General features: G+C 49.6%; 1 protein-coding gene across 1 annotated transcript in view; it reads right to left on the bottom strand.

Annotated features, from left to right (window-relative positions):
- Positions 1-17,234, bottom strand: part of SHANK3 (SH3 and multiple ankyrin repeat domains 3) — a gene marked incomplete at both ends in the record, with an annotated part of 394,260 nt that overhangs the window by 289,814 nt on the left and 87,212 nt on the right. Inside the window, 4 exon segments of the mRNA XM_082010792.1 lie at positions 13,285-13,362; positions 14,665-14,781; positions 15,872-16,039; positions 16,353-16,504. Of these exon segments, the coding sequence (XP_081866918.1) occupies positions 13,285-13,362; positions 14,665-14,781; positions 15,872-16,039; positions 16,353-16,504 (515 nt within the window).

The following is a 17,234-nucleotide window of genomic DNA, read 5'->3' as shown; positions in this document are numbered from 1 at the left end:
GACAAGGTTACTGCTGTAGTGACAAAAAGAAAAATACGGAGCTTATTAATAAAAATAATGCTATAGACATTCTCACATCAGCTAAAATTTTTGGCATTAGTTAGGACTAAGTCTTTAAAACACACCAAGCAGCAGATGTTGTTTCTGCGTCTTACACATGTTGAGGAACAATGGCAGATAGCTAGCAAGAGTTTATAGTTAAGCTAACTAAACTGTAAAATATCAACTAGCTTTATCATTTCCTTCCAAGTATTCTTAACTTACAATTTACAGAAGTAGAATTAAATTTATTAATTCCTATTACATCACAAGACATGACATCATTAGTAAGTTAGAAATCCAAACACAGTCAGCTAAAATTTAACTTAAATTAGAAAAGTCACAGTTAACTGAAGACATTCTTTAACAAAATCACTCCATTTGAGAATATTCTGTTGCCTGGGCAACATGACTGCAAATTGCAGAGTTCAGACCATGATGCTTATTTTAAAGCAACAAGATACACATCTTTGAAGAAAATACATCTAACAACCCGTTTGTATTGTACAAAGAAGCTGATACAAATGGTATGTTAAGATAACATCAAAGTATAAATCTTTAAGGATTTAAGGAGAACCACCCAAAGCATTATAAGGCTCAACTATAACTGTGACAGATGCAAAAGAGGTTGAGAAAGGTCAAGGTGATAAATGGGATACAACAAGCAAGGTGTGCAAAGAACAGTGGGACCGCAGGAGAGCGCATTACCACGCGCTTTCAGCAAGAGCCCATGAAGCACCCGGGGGAGGAAAGTTTTAGTACGCCGGAGGGTCTGCTGTCTTTTTGCTTGAGCTTTTTACTCCACAGTTGGCAGCTGTCATGCAGCAAGTATCACCAAATCAGCAGATCAGTTGAGCCTCATAAAACTGACATGCAGTATTTGGTGTATTATTTGCCTTTGTGCCTGGTTCTGCAATCAATTATTAATCGCCTTTACTTTTTTGACAACGCGCCAGAGATCTGCAGACCACAAGCTGAGTCACGCTGCCAAAAACCCTGCTAGGAGCAATGTCAGATGTCAGTGGTGAACTCTGATCATCGGTGACAGTTCTCAGATGCCTAGAAAAGAAGGGAAGTTACAACCAGCTTTAAATGCACGGCACAAGGAGAGGAATACTGCACTAGAGACCAGGCAACTTAATTTTATTGTCCAGAAAAATGCTAAGCAAAGCAGATAGTTTGTAAACAGAGATGACCGACAACAGCAATTCGTAAAGAGCAACCCAAATTTAAGGATCCAAGTTACTTCTAGGCCAGGCTTTTTGAAGAGTAAAGAAACTGAAGATACCATGTAACTGTCTTCTGCAAAAATTCTGACAGCCTTGTGTGACATTCTCAGAAACAACAGAAATTAAATCTAGCTGAAACTCCTGCCAAGTGATGAAAAACTGATCAGAAAACTAATTCACGACTGTCAGACTAAAAATGTATGCTAAATGGATTTCACAGGACCCTACCCCAGGTTCAGTAGTAGTCAATTTTTTCATTAGCAACCTGGATGATGGAGTGCAGAATATGCTTATTAAATTCCTAGATGAGACCAAGCTGGAAGGAGATGCAAAGTCATTAGAGGATTAGAATTGAAATTATTCTGGAAACTCAAGAAATAGGCAGGGGGGTGGTGAAGATTTAGTCAAAAGACAAATGTAATGACAGTTTATGTACAAGGAGTACAGAAGATGGAGCCAGCCTCTTCTCCGAGGTGTACAAAGAACAAGAGTCAAACAGGCACAAGGTGCAATGGGGGAAATTTTGTCTGGGCGTAATGAAAAGGCTCTTCTTCACCTGGAGAACAGCCGAGTACAGGAACAAGCCCCACGGTGGGAGCGCTCCAGGCGTGGGGCCTCCCCAAGCCTGACCGGGAAGGGCCCCGAGCACCCTCAGCCGGCGTGGGGCTGGCCCGCCTGCGCAGCAGGAGATCTCCCCGGCTCTCCCCGGCCCACACAGCTCAGCGAGGCTGTGACACCAGGCAAAGACGCAGGCTAGGAGACAGCAGGCAGCAGTCCTGCTGAAGGAGAGCCGAGGACTGCGGGATCGCACGCAGAAAATGAGTCAACAAAGTCACGCTGTAGCGGAAAAGGGAAAACATACCAGGATTTACAGTCAGCAGCCTCACCTCTAACACGTGTGATGAAACCCCTCCACTCTGTGTGGAACGGGTGGGGTTTCAGCTGGAGAAGGCTACTTTTAGGAACAGAGTTAAATAAAAGATATGTGGAGAATCCAGAGTAAATCAATCGTAAGGATCAGATTATGCTTTCAAGGTCTCTGCAGGAAAACCTTCATGCTCTGTGATATTCAGCCCAGAGAACAGAAAATCAGGTGAGGAAGAGGTGATCTGACTGTAAAAGCAGAAAGAAGGCAGCTGCGGAGAGCACAAAAATAATCTGTTCTCAATAACCATGGAAAAGTAATGGACTTAAAATTCAACACGAAAGATTCAGGTTAGATGTCAGAAAACACTTTCTGAGAGTGCAGACAGCTCTCAGCGCAGGAGCAGACCACCTCAGGAGCCTGCAGCCAGTGCCCAGCACAGGGGTCTCACAAGCCGGCAAGCAAACATCAGGCATGAAATTTTCGGAGCTGATCCGGGGGTTGGGGCAGGAGACCCCCCAAAAAATGACTTCGCATGTTCCTTCTCATTCCTAGCTTTCTAATGCCTTCTCCAACGGTGCAGCTGGCTCTGAACAAGAGGGTGCAGGAAAGGTTGTCAGCCCCGGGCTTAGGGAGGCGTTCAGTGTGGTCTCCTGCAGCATCCTTACTGCGAAACGGGACAGGGATGGTTTGGGCAGGTAGACAACGAGGTAGGTGGAAAGCTGGCTGGATCAACAGGCTCAAGGGTGGCGATGGGCCATACGCAGTCCAGCTGGTGGCTAGTTACAAGCCCGTTCCTCAGGCATGGACATGGGGATCGGTCCCTTTTGGTACCTTCCTTGACTGCCGGGACGATTGGAGGGAGATCCCCGTCGCCAGCCTTGGGAGCCGCTGACGGGCGGGAGGGCAGGGCTGCTGGTCAGCAGGACCTCCCCAGGCTGGGACAAGGGGGACTGGCGGGGCTTGGCTGGGCCAAGCGCCAGGTCCTGCCTGTGGGCTGCAGCAGCCTCGTGTGGCGGGACAGGACAGGGTGAGTGGCTTCCCTGAAAAGGCCTGGGGGACCCTGGGGCCCCTCAGACCCGGCGCTGGCAGCGCCCTCGGGCAGTGGAGGCCGAGCACCTCGTGGGCGGTGATGGCGCGAGGGCTGCCAGCAGGGTGAGGGCAGGGATTGCTGCCCTCCGCTCAGCACTGGCACAACCCATCAGGACACTGGGGCCAGGCTGGGCTCGGCAGCGCAGGACGGACATTGCAATAGTGCGGTGCGTCCCGTGGGGCCTCGGGACCGTCGGGGCTGGAGCCCCGGAGGGCGGGGGAGAGGCTGAGCGTGGGGTTTGCGCAGCTCGGACAGGAGAAGGGGGAGGCCCTATTGCGCCCTGCGGCTGCCTGATGGGGTGAGGGTAGAGGACGGAGCCAGGCCCCTCTCGGAGGTGCTGGGCTGCGATGAGAGGCACAAGCTGCCTCCAGGGACGTCCTCCCTCCGGGGCAGGAAAAGCCCTTCACCAGAGGGAGGTTGGACAGTGACTGGGGCCCCGAGAGGCTGCGGGGCCTCTGGCCTTGGAGACACTCAGCACTCACCCACCACAGCCCTGAGCAGCTGATGGGTGTTGCTCCTCATGGGGTTGGCACTGGACGCCTTGGGCCCCCCCCCCCCTCTTCTACATTTTTATGATGTTATTAATTTTGCATGTGCAACTATCAGAACTTCTTTATCCCCCATGAGCTAGGAAAGAAATCTCTGTGACACTGAGATGCACGTCCTGCTCTGCAATGTGTTCAAGGGACGCATCATGCCCATGCCCAGATGGGAACCTCAGCTCTCCACCAAGGGAAGCACATGAGGTGCTGTTGCCCATCCCTGAGCCGCTGCCCAGTAGCACCATGGGCATCTCTGCCATGCCCTGCCCTGTATCCGACCGTCACGAGCACCACCTCGGCTCTGCCCGGAGGCGGTCTCTGTACACATACCCTGGATTCAGGCAATGATTTCAGCCAGTCAGGCCAAAGGTTTGTCTGAAGTGCTCATAGTCAAGTTAAAGGCTGTCTAAAACCTCTGGCACGTGCTTGAGTTTCATGACCAAGGTCAATCTTGCCAGTTAGAGATGCCAGCACAAGTGACTGACTGCACCACAGGCAGAGCAGCTCTATATCAACAAAGCCTGTACTAGTCATAATAAGAAACTTTGCTTACTCATAGCATGATTACCTACCCAAAAAACCCCCAAAAGCCAAAAAACCCTAAAAAAACACCACCACAAAAATTGGTTTAGAAGAGTTTAGCCTGGGGCAAGGGGAGAAGGAAAAAAAAAAAAAGAAAAAAAAAATCACAAAATGCAGCAATCAAAAGGACAGACAACTTTTTGATAGAAAAGCAGCAGCTCTGACTGTTATATTTCAATGAAATTAGAAGAAACCTGAAGCAACTACTTGCATGCTATTTTGATATTCTGCATAAGATAATCCTGTATAGGTATAAATGGAAAAGTCCAACCATGAGTATCATGAAGACAAAGAAATTTTTACGAAGTTGACATTTACTGATCATTAAGAAACTTGTCTGCACTTCTAAAAACCCACATTAGACGTGTTTGGGATGAGCTAACATAAGCAATCCCAGAGCTCCATGGGCATAAAAGTTCGACAGGAAATAAATCATGATCTGTGTTTAAAGATGTTTAGTTTCAGCTTGATTCTCCAGAGTCACCTGCTCACATACATAAGCAACCCCTTAGATCAATACGAAAGAAAATTACAAGGTTGGTTTTTTTCAAATAAATAACACTTAATTATTATCTCTTGATAATTAAAACTTCCAGTGCTGAGTTCACATTTTGATAGGTCCTCATAGCCATTTATTGGCTGCAAAAGCTACAGTTGTAACAAGCTCATACATTTATAATAATTTTCCAGTATATACCTTGGGTAAGTAAATAGTCTAAAGCAGAGTGGAAATCAAAGCGAGACAAATGGTTACACCACACAATCAAGCTGTGTTTTACAGGCAATCTTTCTTATATGGCATGACTTTGGTACTCCAAGCCGCACTCAAGCACCAACAGCACTGGGGACTTGGATGGATCAGCCCTGAAGGCCACAATCTGCACATCAGAAACATTGCTGAGGAGACAAGGGAAAAGCCACCTTTGACTTTGGCCAAGCAACACAATTTGTGGAAAACACAGATGAGAAGCCTCCATCCAGAAAAGGCACATCAAAGGTGCAGTGAAGTATTTTCCATTACTGCTGGGAAAGAAGGACTGGGAGAACACATGCAATAAATACAGATGTAAACTAGAATCACCCCAACAACCCATTTGTTTCCCTTTGAACTACCACAGAATCTCAAGGTCATCACCATCACCCCTCTCCTTCCAAGTCTGAACACAAAAGACACAGCATGCCTGTCATCATTTCAGATCCTCTTCCACCTCAGAGGAAGAAGTGAGTACCTCAGCAGGCTCTGGGAAAGGCAGGGGCACAATAAGCCAGCATGTGGACAAGGCTGCTTGAGAATCTGCAACTTCCCACCCAGCCTGCATGTATGTGTGCACCACAAATGACACCGAGGCAGCTGCACCCTTGCTGCAGAGGGGTCCTGAAGGCCCTCCTGTGTGCACCAGCTGCAAACTGCTCCACCAACACCACTTCAGCTCTGAGATGCTGCTGTTTACTAACAGGACATAGGGAAGACAGGGGCCAAGCTCCAGGTGTCCACACCAGAAATATCAAGGGTGGAAATATCCAACAAGTAATTCTGAAGTCACTTGGGCAGCAAATACACTCTGATTAGGGCTGGAGCCTTCACTATAGCCAGTTACAGCAAAGCCTACCATACAGCCATTGTGGTTGACCCACAGACCTTCAGGGAACATACAGGGGCAGCATAAGGAACTTCCAAAACTTTCTAGACAAAAGATCCAGCTTGACATCAAGAACACAAAGTTCAGACTCCATGTTAGAGATGTGAGGTTTGGGAAAGAAAACTGGGAAGTTCACATTGTAAACAAGATCAAACTTGGATGCTGCTTAGACGGAAACTGCTGGCATCTCTAACAGGCCACTGAAAAATACCAGTGCAAGGCACGTGATGACCTGACCATAGGGACTTGGACTTTTCCTACTTTTTATGCAAAGGTAAAGGCAACAGGAAAAGATATTTTTATTAAACAAAAGGTGAAAAAATGACCCAGAGGTTCAAAGTGCAGGGTTGCCAGCATGTGACACCTGGTTCATTCCCATCAAAGTACTGGGCTCTTGAAAAAGAAAACACTTAAGTGAGTCCTTAAGACATCTGAAAATCAGGGAGGGAAAAGGAAAGCAAGATCTGATGCACTGGCAGAGACTAGCCAAGCGATAAGAAACCAAAGGATTTAACCCAGCTAAGGCAGGGTCTTACCCCAGCTCACACCAATCACACAGAGCAGCTGGGACTGATGGGGAAACATGCACAGGGAGCAGAAACAAACTGTTTGGTACAGCTACTGAATAGCAGCAGTTCAGGATTCTCCTGCTGTTTACAGGGAAAACTTGACATGGAGGAGAGCAGGGTTCCTGCAGTGGCAGCCAATCTCCAGCTGCACACCACAAGGCAGACCACTGAGAGACAGGAGTGGCACAGATGGCCCAGCCTCTTTGATATGGAGGTAGGAAAACCAGCAGTTATCTCAGAGGACACAGGGAAGTAAGACAGATGGAGCCTTCCGTGTCTCATCTTTATCTCTATAAAAATTAGGACATTACAGTACAGATGAGTGGACAGCTAGATGGGGAAAAAGTGGTTGGATGGTTAGGCTCAGAGAGTGGTTGTTAATGGGTCATTCTCTACCTGATGGCCAGTGACAGGTGGAGCATCAGAGGTCAAGTTTGCAGGTAACATCAAACTCAGGGGAATGGTCAATGGTCACAAGGGCAGGGCTGCCATCCAGAGCAACCTGGACAGCCCAGAGGAATAAGCCAGCAGGACCCCCACGAAACCGAAAAAGTACAAATGCAGAGTCCTGTATCTGGGGAAGAAGCAGCTTTGGCAATGACACAGACTGGGGAGCAGTTCAGCAAAAAAGGCCCTGGAGGTCTTGGTAGATAGCAAGCTGGATTAGAGCCATGGGGACAGCGACTTTTGCAAGAGTAGAGGGTATCTCCTTCCTTCTCACACACTTGTTAATGAAGACCCCATCAAACCATTTCTCATCAGCTGGGTGTCAAACCCCAGTGTGACACAGGAAGGCTGTTTCACATGGCCTGCCTATAACACCAGGTGTGGATCATCATTCTGATGAAGTTCAGCTTGCAAAGGTAAATGATTTAATTTCCAAGCCAAATCATGTGATTTGCATGCTCAGAGAGGGACACAGTCATTCACAGAATTTGAAAGGCCTTCTCCTTTGCAATCACTCTGTCAATGCAGTATTAAGGAAAGAGAAAAGAGAAGCCCAAAATACTGCAGTTGAACAGCAGCTAGTACTTAATACTTTTACAAAAACCACAAGAAACTGTAGACAGGCTGACTTGGAGGACTTTGAGCTATCAATAGTTCCATGCAAGAAAAACACTGAAGTAGTGAGGGTGGGTAACCTTATCACAATATAAAAGAAGCACCTCTTGAAGAACAAGGCTTAGAGACAGGTCTTTACCCTCCTAGGAGACAAAACATTGCCTAACATTGCCATCCTGAACTTAAGCTTACAAATACACGATTTCAGCTTCCTGGGATCCAGCGCAGATCACCAGTGGGAGGGAAGACCCCACTGACTGACTCAGCCACCATTGACAGTGTTTGCACAACTGCCTACCATTGTATCTGTCCACACGTTCCCGTCCTCCGCTGGGTACCTTTCTGTTGTTTAGATAGGATAATCTAAGCTCATCAACAACAGCAACTGCTGGTTTTCACAGTCCCAGCCTGACTGCCTGTCCTTCCCATTGCAGGCCCCCGACCCACAGCATGCTCCAGTGACAAACATCCCAAGTCCAGCCAGTGAGCACCTCAAGGCACATGGGAGCTTTGAGAGACAACTAGCACTTCAGCAGCACTTTGCTTCTGATCAATGATACTGCTAAAGCAGATGGAAGAAAAAAAAAAAATCCCAAGTTTTTTTTCATTCAGTGCATTTTGAGTATGCAATATCCTACCTCAAAAATGATGTCTCCATCCTTCTGTGAGAAGGATGTATTTGGCTGAGGTGGGGGAGCTTTGTGAAGGGCTGCATCTGCACAGGGGACTCTCTTAGACAATTTATGAATGTAAAGCCAGCCAAGAGCAATTGAAGACAGATGTAGGTACAAACCCGGCTCAGAAAAACAGATGCAGATTGCCAGAAGCTGGGAAGATACTCTGGGAAAACTCTCACCCTAAACCCACCTTGCTCTTTGAAGCCTGCAACCAGCCACAAATTGGTGAGACTACTCCAGGCACTCCTGCCCCACCACACAGGCCATGCACTGCACTCCATGAGTGGGGGTCAGGCTCCTCTGCAGCAGGAGGAACTCAGCACAGCAAGAAGTGGCATGCCACCCCAAGCAATGAGCATGCTGATTTGCCTTAGGGAAGATAACCAAGCAGATTACAACAACAAAACCCTCTAAATTACTCACTGCTATCTCAAGTTATCTCAGGCCACCGACACCAAGCTATCCGATTAACAGTAGCAATCAAATTAGCAGGAGGTATGTGCAGTAACCTGTTCTAAATAGCCATGCAGTAGCAGAGGTATCTATGTGAGCTCCCAGCAGCCACAGAACTGCGGGATGGCACACACTCCCTCGTACAGGCTTGGCTCTCCTCTGCCGTGCTGAAGCTCCATCATAAAAAGGCAGCACCCCATTATCACAGCCACGCAAAGACGATACGTGAGAAAGCGTCAGACTTTGCAGCAGACAGTGACTCAATGACATGCTGAAGTCTTGAGCAAGCAATTCAAGCAGGAAGCCAGAGAGTTTCTCTTTGAAAGCTGGGAACTGAAGGGAGCACATTACACTAATATCAAATTCTGGTTTGGATTTTCCAGTAAACAAACTGACTGGATTACCAAAAACAGTTTTCATTCTTTGGGCCACACTACTTCAAATAAAAGACAAACACTGTTTTTCCCTCATTAAGACCCACTAGGACTCTGCAGGACATGAGCGAAATCAGAGCAGGAGGGAGCCATTTGCCTCCCTCCACCTCCTGCTACACCACCCCACATACTGCAAATGCTAAAAGCAAAAAAAATTGCCCTTTCTCCATCTCTTGATTCCAAAAGTTCAGCTCATCTTTAAAAGGAAGCAGCAGTTTCCTGCAAGAAGCCCTTCCCTGGAAATAAATATTTTTATATTAAATCAGAGAGAAGCCAGATGGGACTATCCTCAATCCCCAAAGCAAAGCTCCTCAGACAGCAGTGGTCTCTGAGCAAAGCTGACCTTGCCACATCATGACCCTTTCACAACCCACCTCTCACAGCAGGAGATAACACAGAGCAGACAGAGGAAGGTCTGAGCTAAGGCGGATTCACGGAGAGCAGGGCTGCCCACCAAGGGCTGAGCTCAGACATCCTTCAGCACTTGCTGCGGTCAGCAAGGTCACACCAGTCAGAGCAAAGCTGCAGCAGCACTCACGCACATGCACACGAGCACCGCACCAGAGCCAGTCACCCTGCGCTCCCCGGGCCCCTGTGGAGGGAAGGACAAGCTTCCCCTCTCTGCAGACAGGCATCCACACTTCATCACACAAATGCCACTCCCAGCTACGGAGCTCCACCACCTACAACCAGACAACCATCACTTAACAGGAGAACTAATCACATGGTGTAAATCGTTAAGGTTGGAAAGGACCTTCAAGATCATGATCTTGCTCTTTGGTCTTGAGAGTGCTCACAGGGCATGTGCAGGACAACCAAGGGATCAGGCCCAGCCAGCATGGGTTCATGAAAGGTAGGTCCTGCTTGACCAACCTGATCTCCTTCTATGACCAGGTGACCCGCCTAGTGGATGAGGGAAAGGCTGTGGATGTTGCCTCCCTGGACTTTAGTAAAGCCTTTGACAGCGTCTCCCACAGCATTCTCCTGGAGAAACTGGCGGCTTGTGGCTTAGACGGGTTTACTCTTCGCTGGCTGAGGAACTGGCTGGATGGCTGAGCCCAGAGAGTTGTGGTGAACGGCATTAAATCCGGCTGGTGGCCGGTCACAAGCGGCGTTCCCCAGGGCTCAGTTCTGGGGCCGGTCTTGTTCAATATCTTTATTGATGATCTGGATGAGGGAATCGAGTGCTCCCTCAGTAAGTTTGCAGATGACACCAAGTTGGGTGGGAGTGTTGATCTGCTGGAGGGTAGGAGGGCTCTGCAGAGGGATCTGGACAGGCTGGATCGATGGGCAGAGGTCAACTGTATGAGGTTTAATAAGGCCAAGTGCCGGGTCCTGCACTTCGGCCACAACAACTCCATGCAATGCTACAGGCTTGGGGAAGAGTGGCTGGAGAGCTGCTCGGCGGAAAGGGACCTGGGGGTGCTGGTTGACAGCCAGCTGAACATGAGCCGGCAGTGTGCCCAGGTGGCCAAGAAGGCCAACAGCGTCCTAGCCTGTAGCAGCAATGGTGTGGCCAGCAGGAGTAGGGAAGTGATTGTGCCCCTGTACTCGGCACTGGTCAGGCTGCAGCTTGAACCCTGTGTTCAGTGTTGGGCCCCTCACTACAAGAAGGACGCTGAGGTGCTGGAGCGTGTCCAGAGAAGGGCAACAGAGCTGGGGAGGGGTCTGGAGCACAAGTCTTATGAGGAGCGGCTGAGGGAACTGGGGGTGTTCAGTCTGGAGAAGAGGAGGCTGAGGGGAGACCTTATTGCTCTCTACAACTACCTGAAAGGGGGTTGTGGCAACGAGGGTGTTGGCCTCTTCTCCCAAGTAACTAGTGATAGGACAAGAGGAAATGGCCTCAAGTTGTGACAGGGGAGGTTTAGACTGGATATTAGGACAAATTTCTTCACCGAGAGGGTCATCAGGCATTGGAACAGGCTGCCCAGGGAGGTGGTGGAGTCGCCATCTCTGGAAGTATTCAAAAGACGTGTGGATGTGGCGCTTCAGGACATGGTTTAGGGGACAAGGTGGCACTGGATTAATGGTTGGACTTGATGATCTTGAAGGTCCTTTCCAATCTAGTGATTCTGTGATTCTGTGATCAAGTCCAACCGTTAACCCAACTTGAGGCCATTTCCTCTTGTCCTATCACTAGTTACTTGGGAGAAGAGGCCAACACCCTCGTCGCCAAATCTCAAGTTCCTGCACGTGACAAAATACCAGACTGCCTATAAGGATGCTCAATTTGACCTTCAAGGCCCTTTTTCCTTTCAGCATCCAAGCCAACATGTAGCACAGCTTGTAAGGAACATGATCTCAGCCTTAATAAAGAAACTACTTTTAAACAAGACTATAAGCTATGTATTCATTTCCTGAAACTACATGGCCTCAAGTTGCGCCAGGGGAGGTTTAGATTGGATATTAGGAAAAATTTCTTTACAGAGAGAGTGGTCAAGCACTAGAACAGGCCGCCCAGGGAGGTGGTGGAGTCGCCATCTCTGGAAGTGTTCAAAAAACATGTGGACGTGGCACTTCAGGACATGGTTTAGTGGACATGGTGGTGTTGTGTTGATGGTTAGGTCTTTTCCAACCTTAATGATTCTGTGATTCTATAAGTATTTTTAGTTCCTCACACCTTACACATAAGTGATTAATAATTTAATATCTCCACACGGCTGCCTGATTCCTACATAAAATCATGGTAAGTACACACATGAGTTCTGCGTACTTTTTAGGACAGTATGCTTAATTTGCATTAAAATATAGTTAAAATTTAAATTAAATATCCTCATGCAGAAGAGAGCACCATTGCAGCAGCTTGCAGCAGGGGGCTCAGGGAGAACCACAGCCATTTCACCATGGCTACCAGTGAGTAGTGTGGTTGGGTCAGGTCAGAGGGCACTTCAGCTCCCTGGTGTACTCACGGCACAGACTCTGCATAGGGATTTGGTGCCTTTTCAGTAAAGTTAGTCCCTCGGGACACACAAGGCTCACAAGACATAGCCAATTCTTCTGCATGGGAGGCAACGCTGGTGCAGCACGACCCAAGGTGGCAGATTTGCAGCATCTGCAGAGCATCTGCCCAGCACTTCCCTGCCTGCCTCCTCCAGGCTGCTCCAAATGCAGCTGCGTACGTGCAGTGAGAGTGGTTGTATCTGCAATAAGGCTTCTTTCACACAAGGGCCACGCATGATGTTCACAGGGCCTGTACGACATCGTCATGGTCACACTTGAGACTGTGTTCTAAAGCCACTATAAACAACATTGAAGGAGAAGTAGAAAAAGCACTTTGAAAGGGCTAAAAATTAGCAAGCTCATCTGCAGCCATGTGAGCTGTTATGCGTAAGACACTGAGAGACACTCTCTGCTCTCAAGGGACACCGGAGGATCAGTATTAGCTGGACACTGAGTCACAACATTTCTGAAAGGTCCTCAGGCGAATGACTGTACTTCAGTAAGAGCACAGACAGAATGGCTATTCAAAGTTCAACAACTTTAAAAAAGGGCAAAGCAGACCTTGGAAGGGAAGAGACCTCCTGCATCACAAACCACAGCCTGCAGGCAGTCACTTCCCACGATTTGCAAACTTATGGAAGGAGTCACACTGCAAAATGACCGGGTTTCCCTCTTCCACCTGTGTTACCCACCATATTTACTAGAAAGCTCTTCCAGAGTTCCGCTCCTCATGGCTAGAGGTCTTCTAACTTCCAGTTTAAGTTTGTTAACAGCAAGTTTAGCTGCATTCCTTCCTGTGGCAACACTGTCTTTTATCTCTAAGGATTCTGCTCCTTCTCTAACATTTCCTCCAACATTTCTACAGAAAGCAATAACTTCTCCTTTCCACCTTCATTACACATGGCCAGATAAGCCAAGCTCTTTCAGTCTCCCATCATAAGATACCACTTTCACAGCCCTTTCCACATGTACCACGTGTTCTTTTTCCTCCCTCCTGCTCCAGCAATTAAGCCAGCGTCAGAACAGACATCCTGAATCAATGGGTTTGTTCCTGTAAGCTTTACGCCCCATATGCCCAAGACACGTTGTAGAGGCTGCGCTCATTGGGGGCCACAAGGAGCTCTGTGGGAGGAACGGGGCCCGGAGCTCGCTGACTCACCTGGAACGCTGTCTGGCTGTTGTAGTTGCGAATTTCTTTGCTCGCACCGCGGAAGAGGAGAACTCGAGCGCAGCTCTCCTGTGAAAGCAAGCAAGAGAGAAAGGGGAAGAACCCAATTAGCACTGCAGACTGGTGACAACACGGCAGCCAACCACATGGTTTCATTGCGCTCAGAAAGCCTCCTTTGGCAAAAGCAAGGAAGGATGCTCAACCCCTATGAACTGGTCACCCCCAAGCCCAAGCTGACCAAGTTCACCCACCTGTGTGCAGCTCCAGGGCACTGGCACCATGGCCGTGCCCAGACATCAGCCCAAGAGCACAGCTGTGGACCACATGGTCCCACGTATTCCTATTTCCTAAGCCTTTTACTGTTTTTGTTTTGAATGCTCTGTGTTTCTAACTGCTTTTAATTCAACATGTTTATGAGCCCCTGTACTCTTTAATGCCACTCTACCCACCCACCACAGCGGACAGGCACCTGGGTGCAAGAGTCCTTGATGTGCAGAATGCACCTGCCACTTAACAAGGCACAAACCAGCCTCCATGTACCACTGTCTATGGCAAAACATAACAGTGTTCGATTTTTAAAGCATGGACACCTCAGAAACTGAAAATTCCCTTTATAATCAAAAACCACATAATACAACATATAGAAATCTCTAGAAAGAAACAAAACCTATGGGAGAAATCCTTAGATACTGACCTCCTCCACACCTCAGAAAGAGAACAGTGCATGTATAAGATGAGAGGGTTTTTCCACCACCCCTGATTTCTCCTGAACTGAGGCAAGTGACCACACATAAAATAAAACAGAATTGGTGCCCTATGTTGCCTGGACAGCCTTCTTCAAAATTCAGAAATTAGTAGCAAGAATTTAGGAACATTTGTGAGCAGGACAGGACCCCTATCCACATGCTTTCCCCAGAGCCCCAGGATGTGCCCAGCAAGCCTGTTTGGCACATGTGCCCACCTCAACTTAAATGTGAGCACCTGGGCCAAATTAGCACTCTCCACCCGGCCAAACTGCTCCTTCCCAGCCAGCAATGGGGGCTTGCTGTGAAGTAGGAATAGGAACCAGAGGAAAAATTACAGAACGTGCTAGGCAGTAAATCAGCAAAAATATCTTGGGAATGGGAACAGATTAAACCATGGACTCTTCTCTGGCCACCTGCCTTTGAGAAATCCAAAATCAGGCTGGTACTACAAACAAGCCTCATCCCAGGACAGTGTGGACACAATTCAGAAGAACGTTTCTGGGTCTGGGAACAGTGACAGCAATGAGCAGGTGCTCCAGCCCAATGCTGTGCTCGCTCTGTCTCAGGCAGGCTGGTGCCCCATCTAGGCTTTCCTGTTCTGGTGCCTCAACTCATGCAGATGTACCTGGTTATAGAGAGCACAAATATGAAGAGCGGTGTTTCCTGAGGCATTCTGTGCAGTCATATCAGCTCCATAGAAGAGAAGGTGCTCCAGGTGCTGAACATGGCCATAGCGACAAGCCTGCTCAAAAGGCAAAACGGAAAAAAATGAAATAGAAAAAGAAAATCAGGAAGCAGCAGGAAGAGGATAAATCCCATAACATCCTCTGCTGGATTCATCCATGCTAGAAAAGCTGAATCAGGCTGGACCTGTAACCTGAAAAGTTCCATTAGCATGGACACAGACACAGTGCTGCTCCTTACAGCAATATACACCTGAACACTTACTGGACAAATTACCTCTAGATCGATTGCAAATTTTGCATCAGCATCATACTGGTACCAGGGACTCCTCCAGACTGTTTGCTATTTCAGTATAATTATCGGGTGAAAAGAAGCCCTGAAGCATAAGCAGGCACAGAGGAAGCTAACAGCCCCACATCTCTAGTTAACTGGTGTGGTATTTTCCTCTACATTTGGTCCATCCTCAGACCAGCACTCCTCAAAGATCTGCCAAGGCAATGTAGGATGGTGGCAGCAAGGAGAGTCATATCCAGTAACTCGAGATCACAAACACCTCTTGTTTTTCCATTCTCATCCTCAGCTGTGCCAGTACTGATCCACCTTGCAGGGGGCTGACAGCTGGGTGCTTCAGGAGCCCACAGGCCCAAAGACAACCTGCCCTCCCAATGGCCCAAGACAAGGGGACTCTAGGCAGGGCCAGCGCATCCTCCCTTCTCCCAAAGAGTCTTGGTCCTGGAGCACAAAGCCAGCTTGGTCCCTAACCACTAGCCCCTGTCTTCCCTACACCAAATCCACTTGTCAACGTGTCAAACAGGGACAGTTACAACTATGGTTTGGGAACAGGATGCCTCAGGCATTGGACTGATATCCCAAAGCACTATCCTATGAGCCAGACATAATCTGCGGAGGATCCCAGACGCTACTGACCAAGGCCAGAAGAAAACAGCCTAAGTATTGACCTGGGATGGGAGACAGAGCTGGCACACCATGTTCAAGTCCTCCACAAAGGAACCTGGCCCCCTGTGCTAGCCATCCCTGCCAAGCAGTGACTCCACTGCCTGCGGCACGCAAGGGGATGGGACGATCCCCTCCATTTGCAGCAGGACAGTGGTCAACCTGGCCTGATCCCGTCCCACCGTCCATCCCACCTGGTGGATCTCTTGCCAGCCGTTCTCATCCACGCAGCCAAGCCGGGCGTAGTCGTGCAGCAGGAGCTCGCAGCAGTAGGGATCCCCCCCCACCATGGCACTGTGGTACAGAGGCGTCAGCCCCCGGCTGTCCTTATAGTCCGGAGAGGCACCCAGGTCCAGCAGCGTCTGCAAGAGAAGTGCCTGCCTCGCTCTACGGCTTCAGGTGGCCGCACAGCAGGAAAACCTGCCCCGCAGAGGGTCCAGGGATGATCTGGCTGTGGCAGCAGGCAGTGCTCACCTCATCTTCCCCTTGAGGCTCACGTTATCAGTGCCACACTTTTGTAATGGGCTGTGCGCCCCAGCAGCAACGCAAGAGATGCTTTGGCCCAGGGAGGGCACAACCCTGCCGGCAGCCTGGACGGGGTGGGAGGAGGAGCCGGTGCTGGGGCACAGGGCAGAGGGGAGGGAGAGCCCCCTTCGGCGGCTCCCCCCGACTCACCAGCAGTGCCGCATGGTTGCGGCACCGGACGGCCTTGTGAAGAGCTGTCATTCCCTCCCGCGTCCGGAAATCCAGGTGTGCCCCTCCGTTGCGCAGTGCCTTGATCATCTCGGCGCTGAGCTCCAGCTGAGCGGCCGCGGTCAGGGGACATTCTGCAGAGCCCCGGGAGAGAGGCAGTGAGAACCGCAGGGCCCACCCCCTAGACAGGCACTGCGGCACTGCAGGCCTTGCGCGCGGGCACATCTCCTGCCTGGCTCCAGCAGCACAGCGTGCTCCCCACTGCCCTCGAGGCTGCTGCCCCAAGCCCCACGTCCGCTCCCAGCCCCGCTCAGACACCAGCGGTTTTCCCAGACTCCGTGTGTGCACAGTCTGAGCGGGCTAGAGGCTGTCCACCAGTTTCTTTTGGGTGCAGATGACAGCCCCGCAGAGGAGAGTGGGGAGGAAAGCGCTGGCAGTTTAACGAATGGCAGAAATGCCGTTGCCGGCTCTTACACGGCAGGAAAGCACCCATTTGGACACACCATTTATACAAAGGGGAGAAGAAGGGGGTGAAAATCAGTATCCTCGTTATCCACATCCTCTCACACAGCAAGGCATGGAGAAGGGGGCAGAGGCACAGCGATGCACTCCAGCACCACCACCAGCATCCACAGAGCTGTCCCGAAGTCCTGTCCCGCAGCCGGTCCTCACCACCTCAAGTCACCAAGCTCCAAACGTGAAACGTGAAACGCTCATCCCAAATAGGAGAAGGCCCCTGCACCCGTGCGACGCCCCCCTCGCCGCTGAGGAGCCTGGCTCATTGCACGCTGGAGCTTGCACAAACTGGCCGGCGGGTTCAGTCCCAGGATCAGTCCTGCCTCCCAGGGCTGCCCGGCGCTTAGA

The sequence above is a fragment of the Phaethon aethereus genome (genome assembly GCF_964289735.1).
Source record: "Phaethon aethereus genome assembly, chromosome: 1".
NCBI classification, from domain to species: Eukaryota; Metazoa; Chordata; class Aves; order Phaethontiformes; family Phaethontidae; genus Phaethon; species Phaethon aethereus.
The sequence above is the reverse complement of the archived record's forward strand: the minus strand, read 5'-3'. Positions and strand labels throughout refer to the sequence as shown.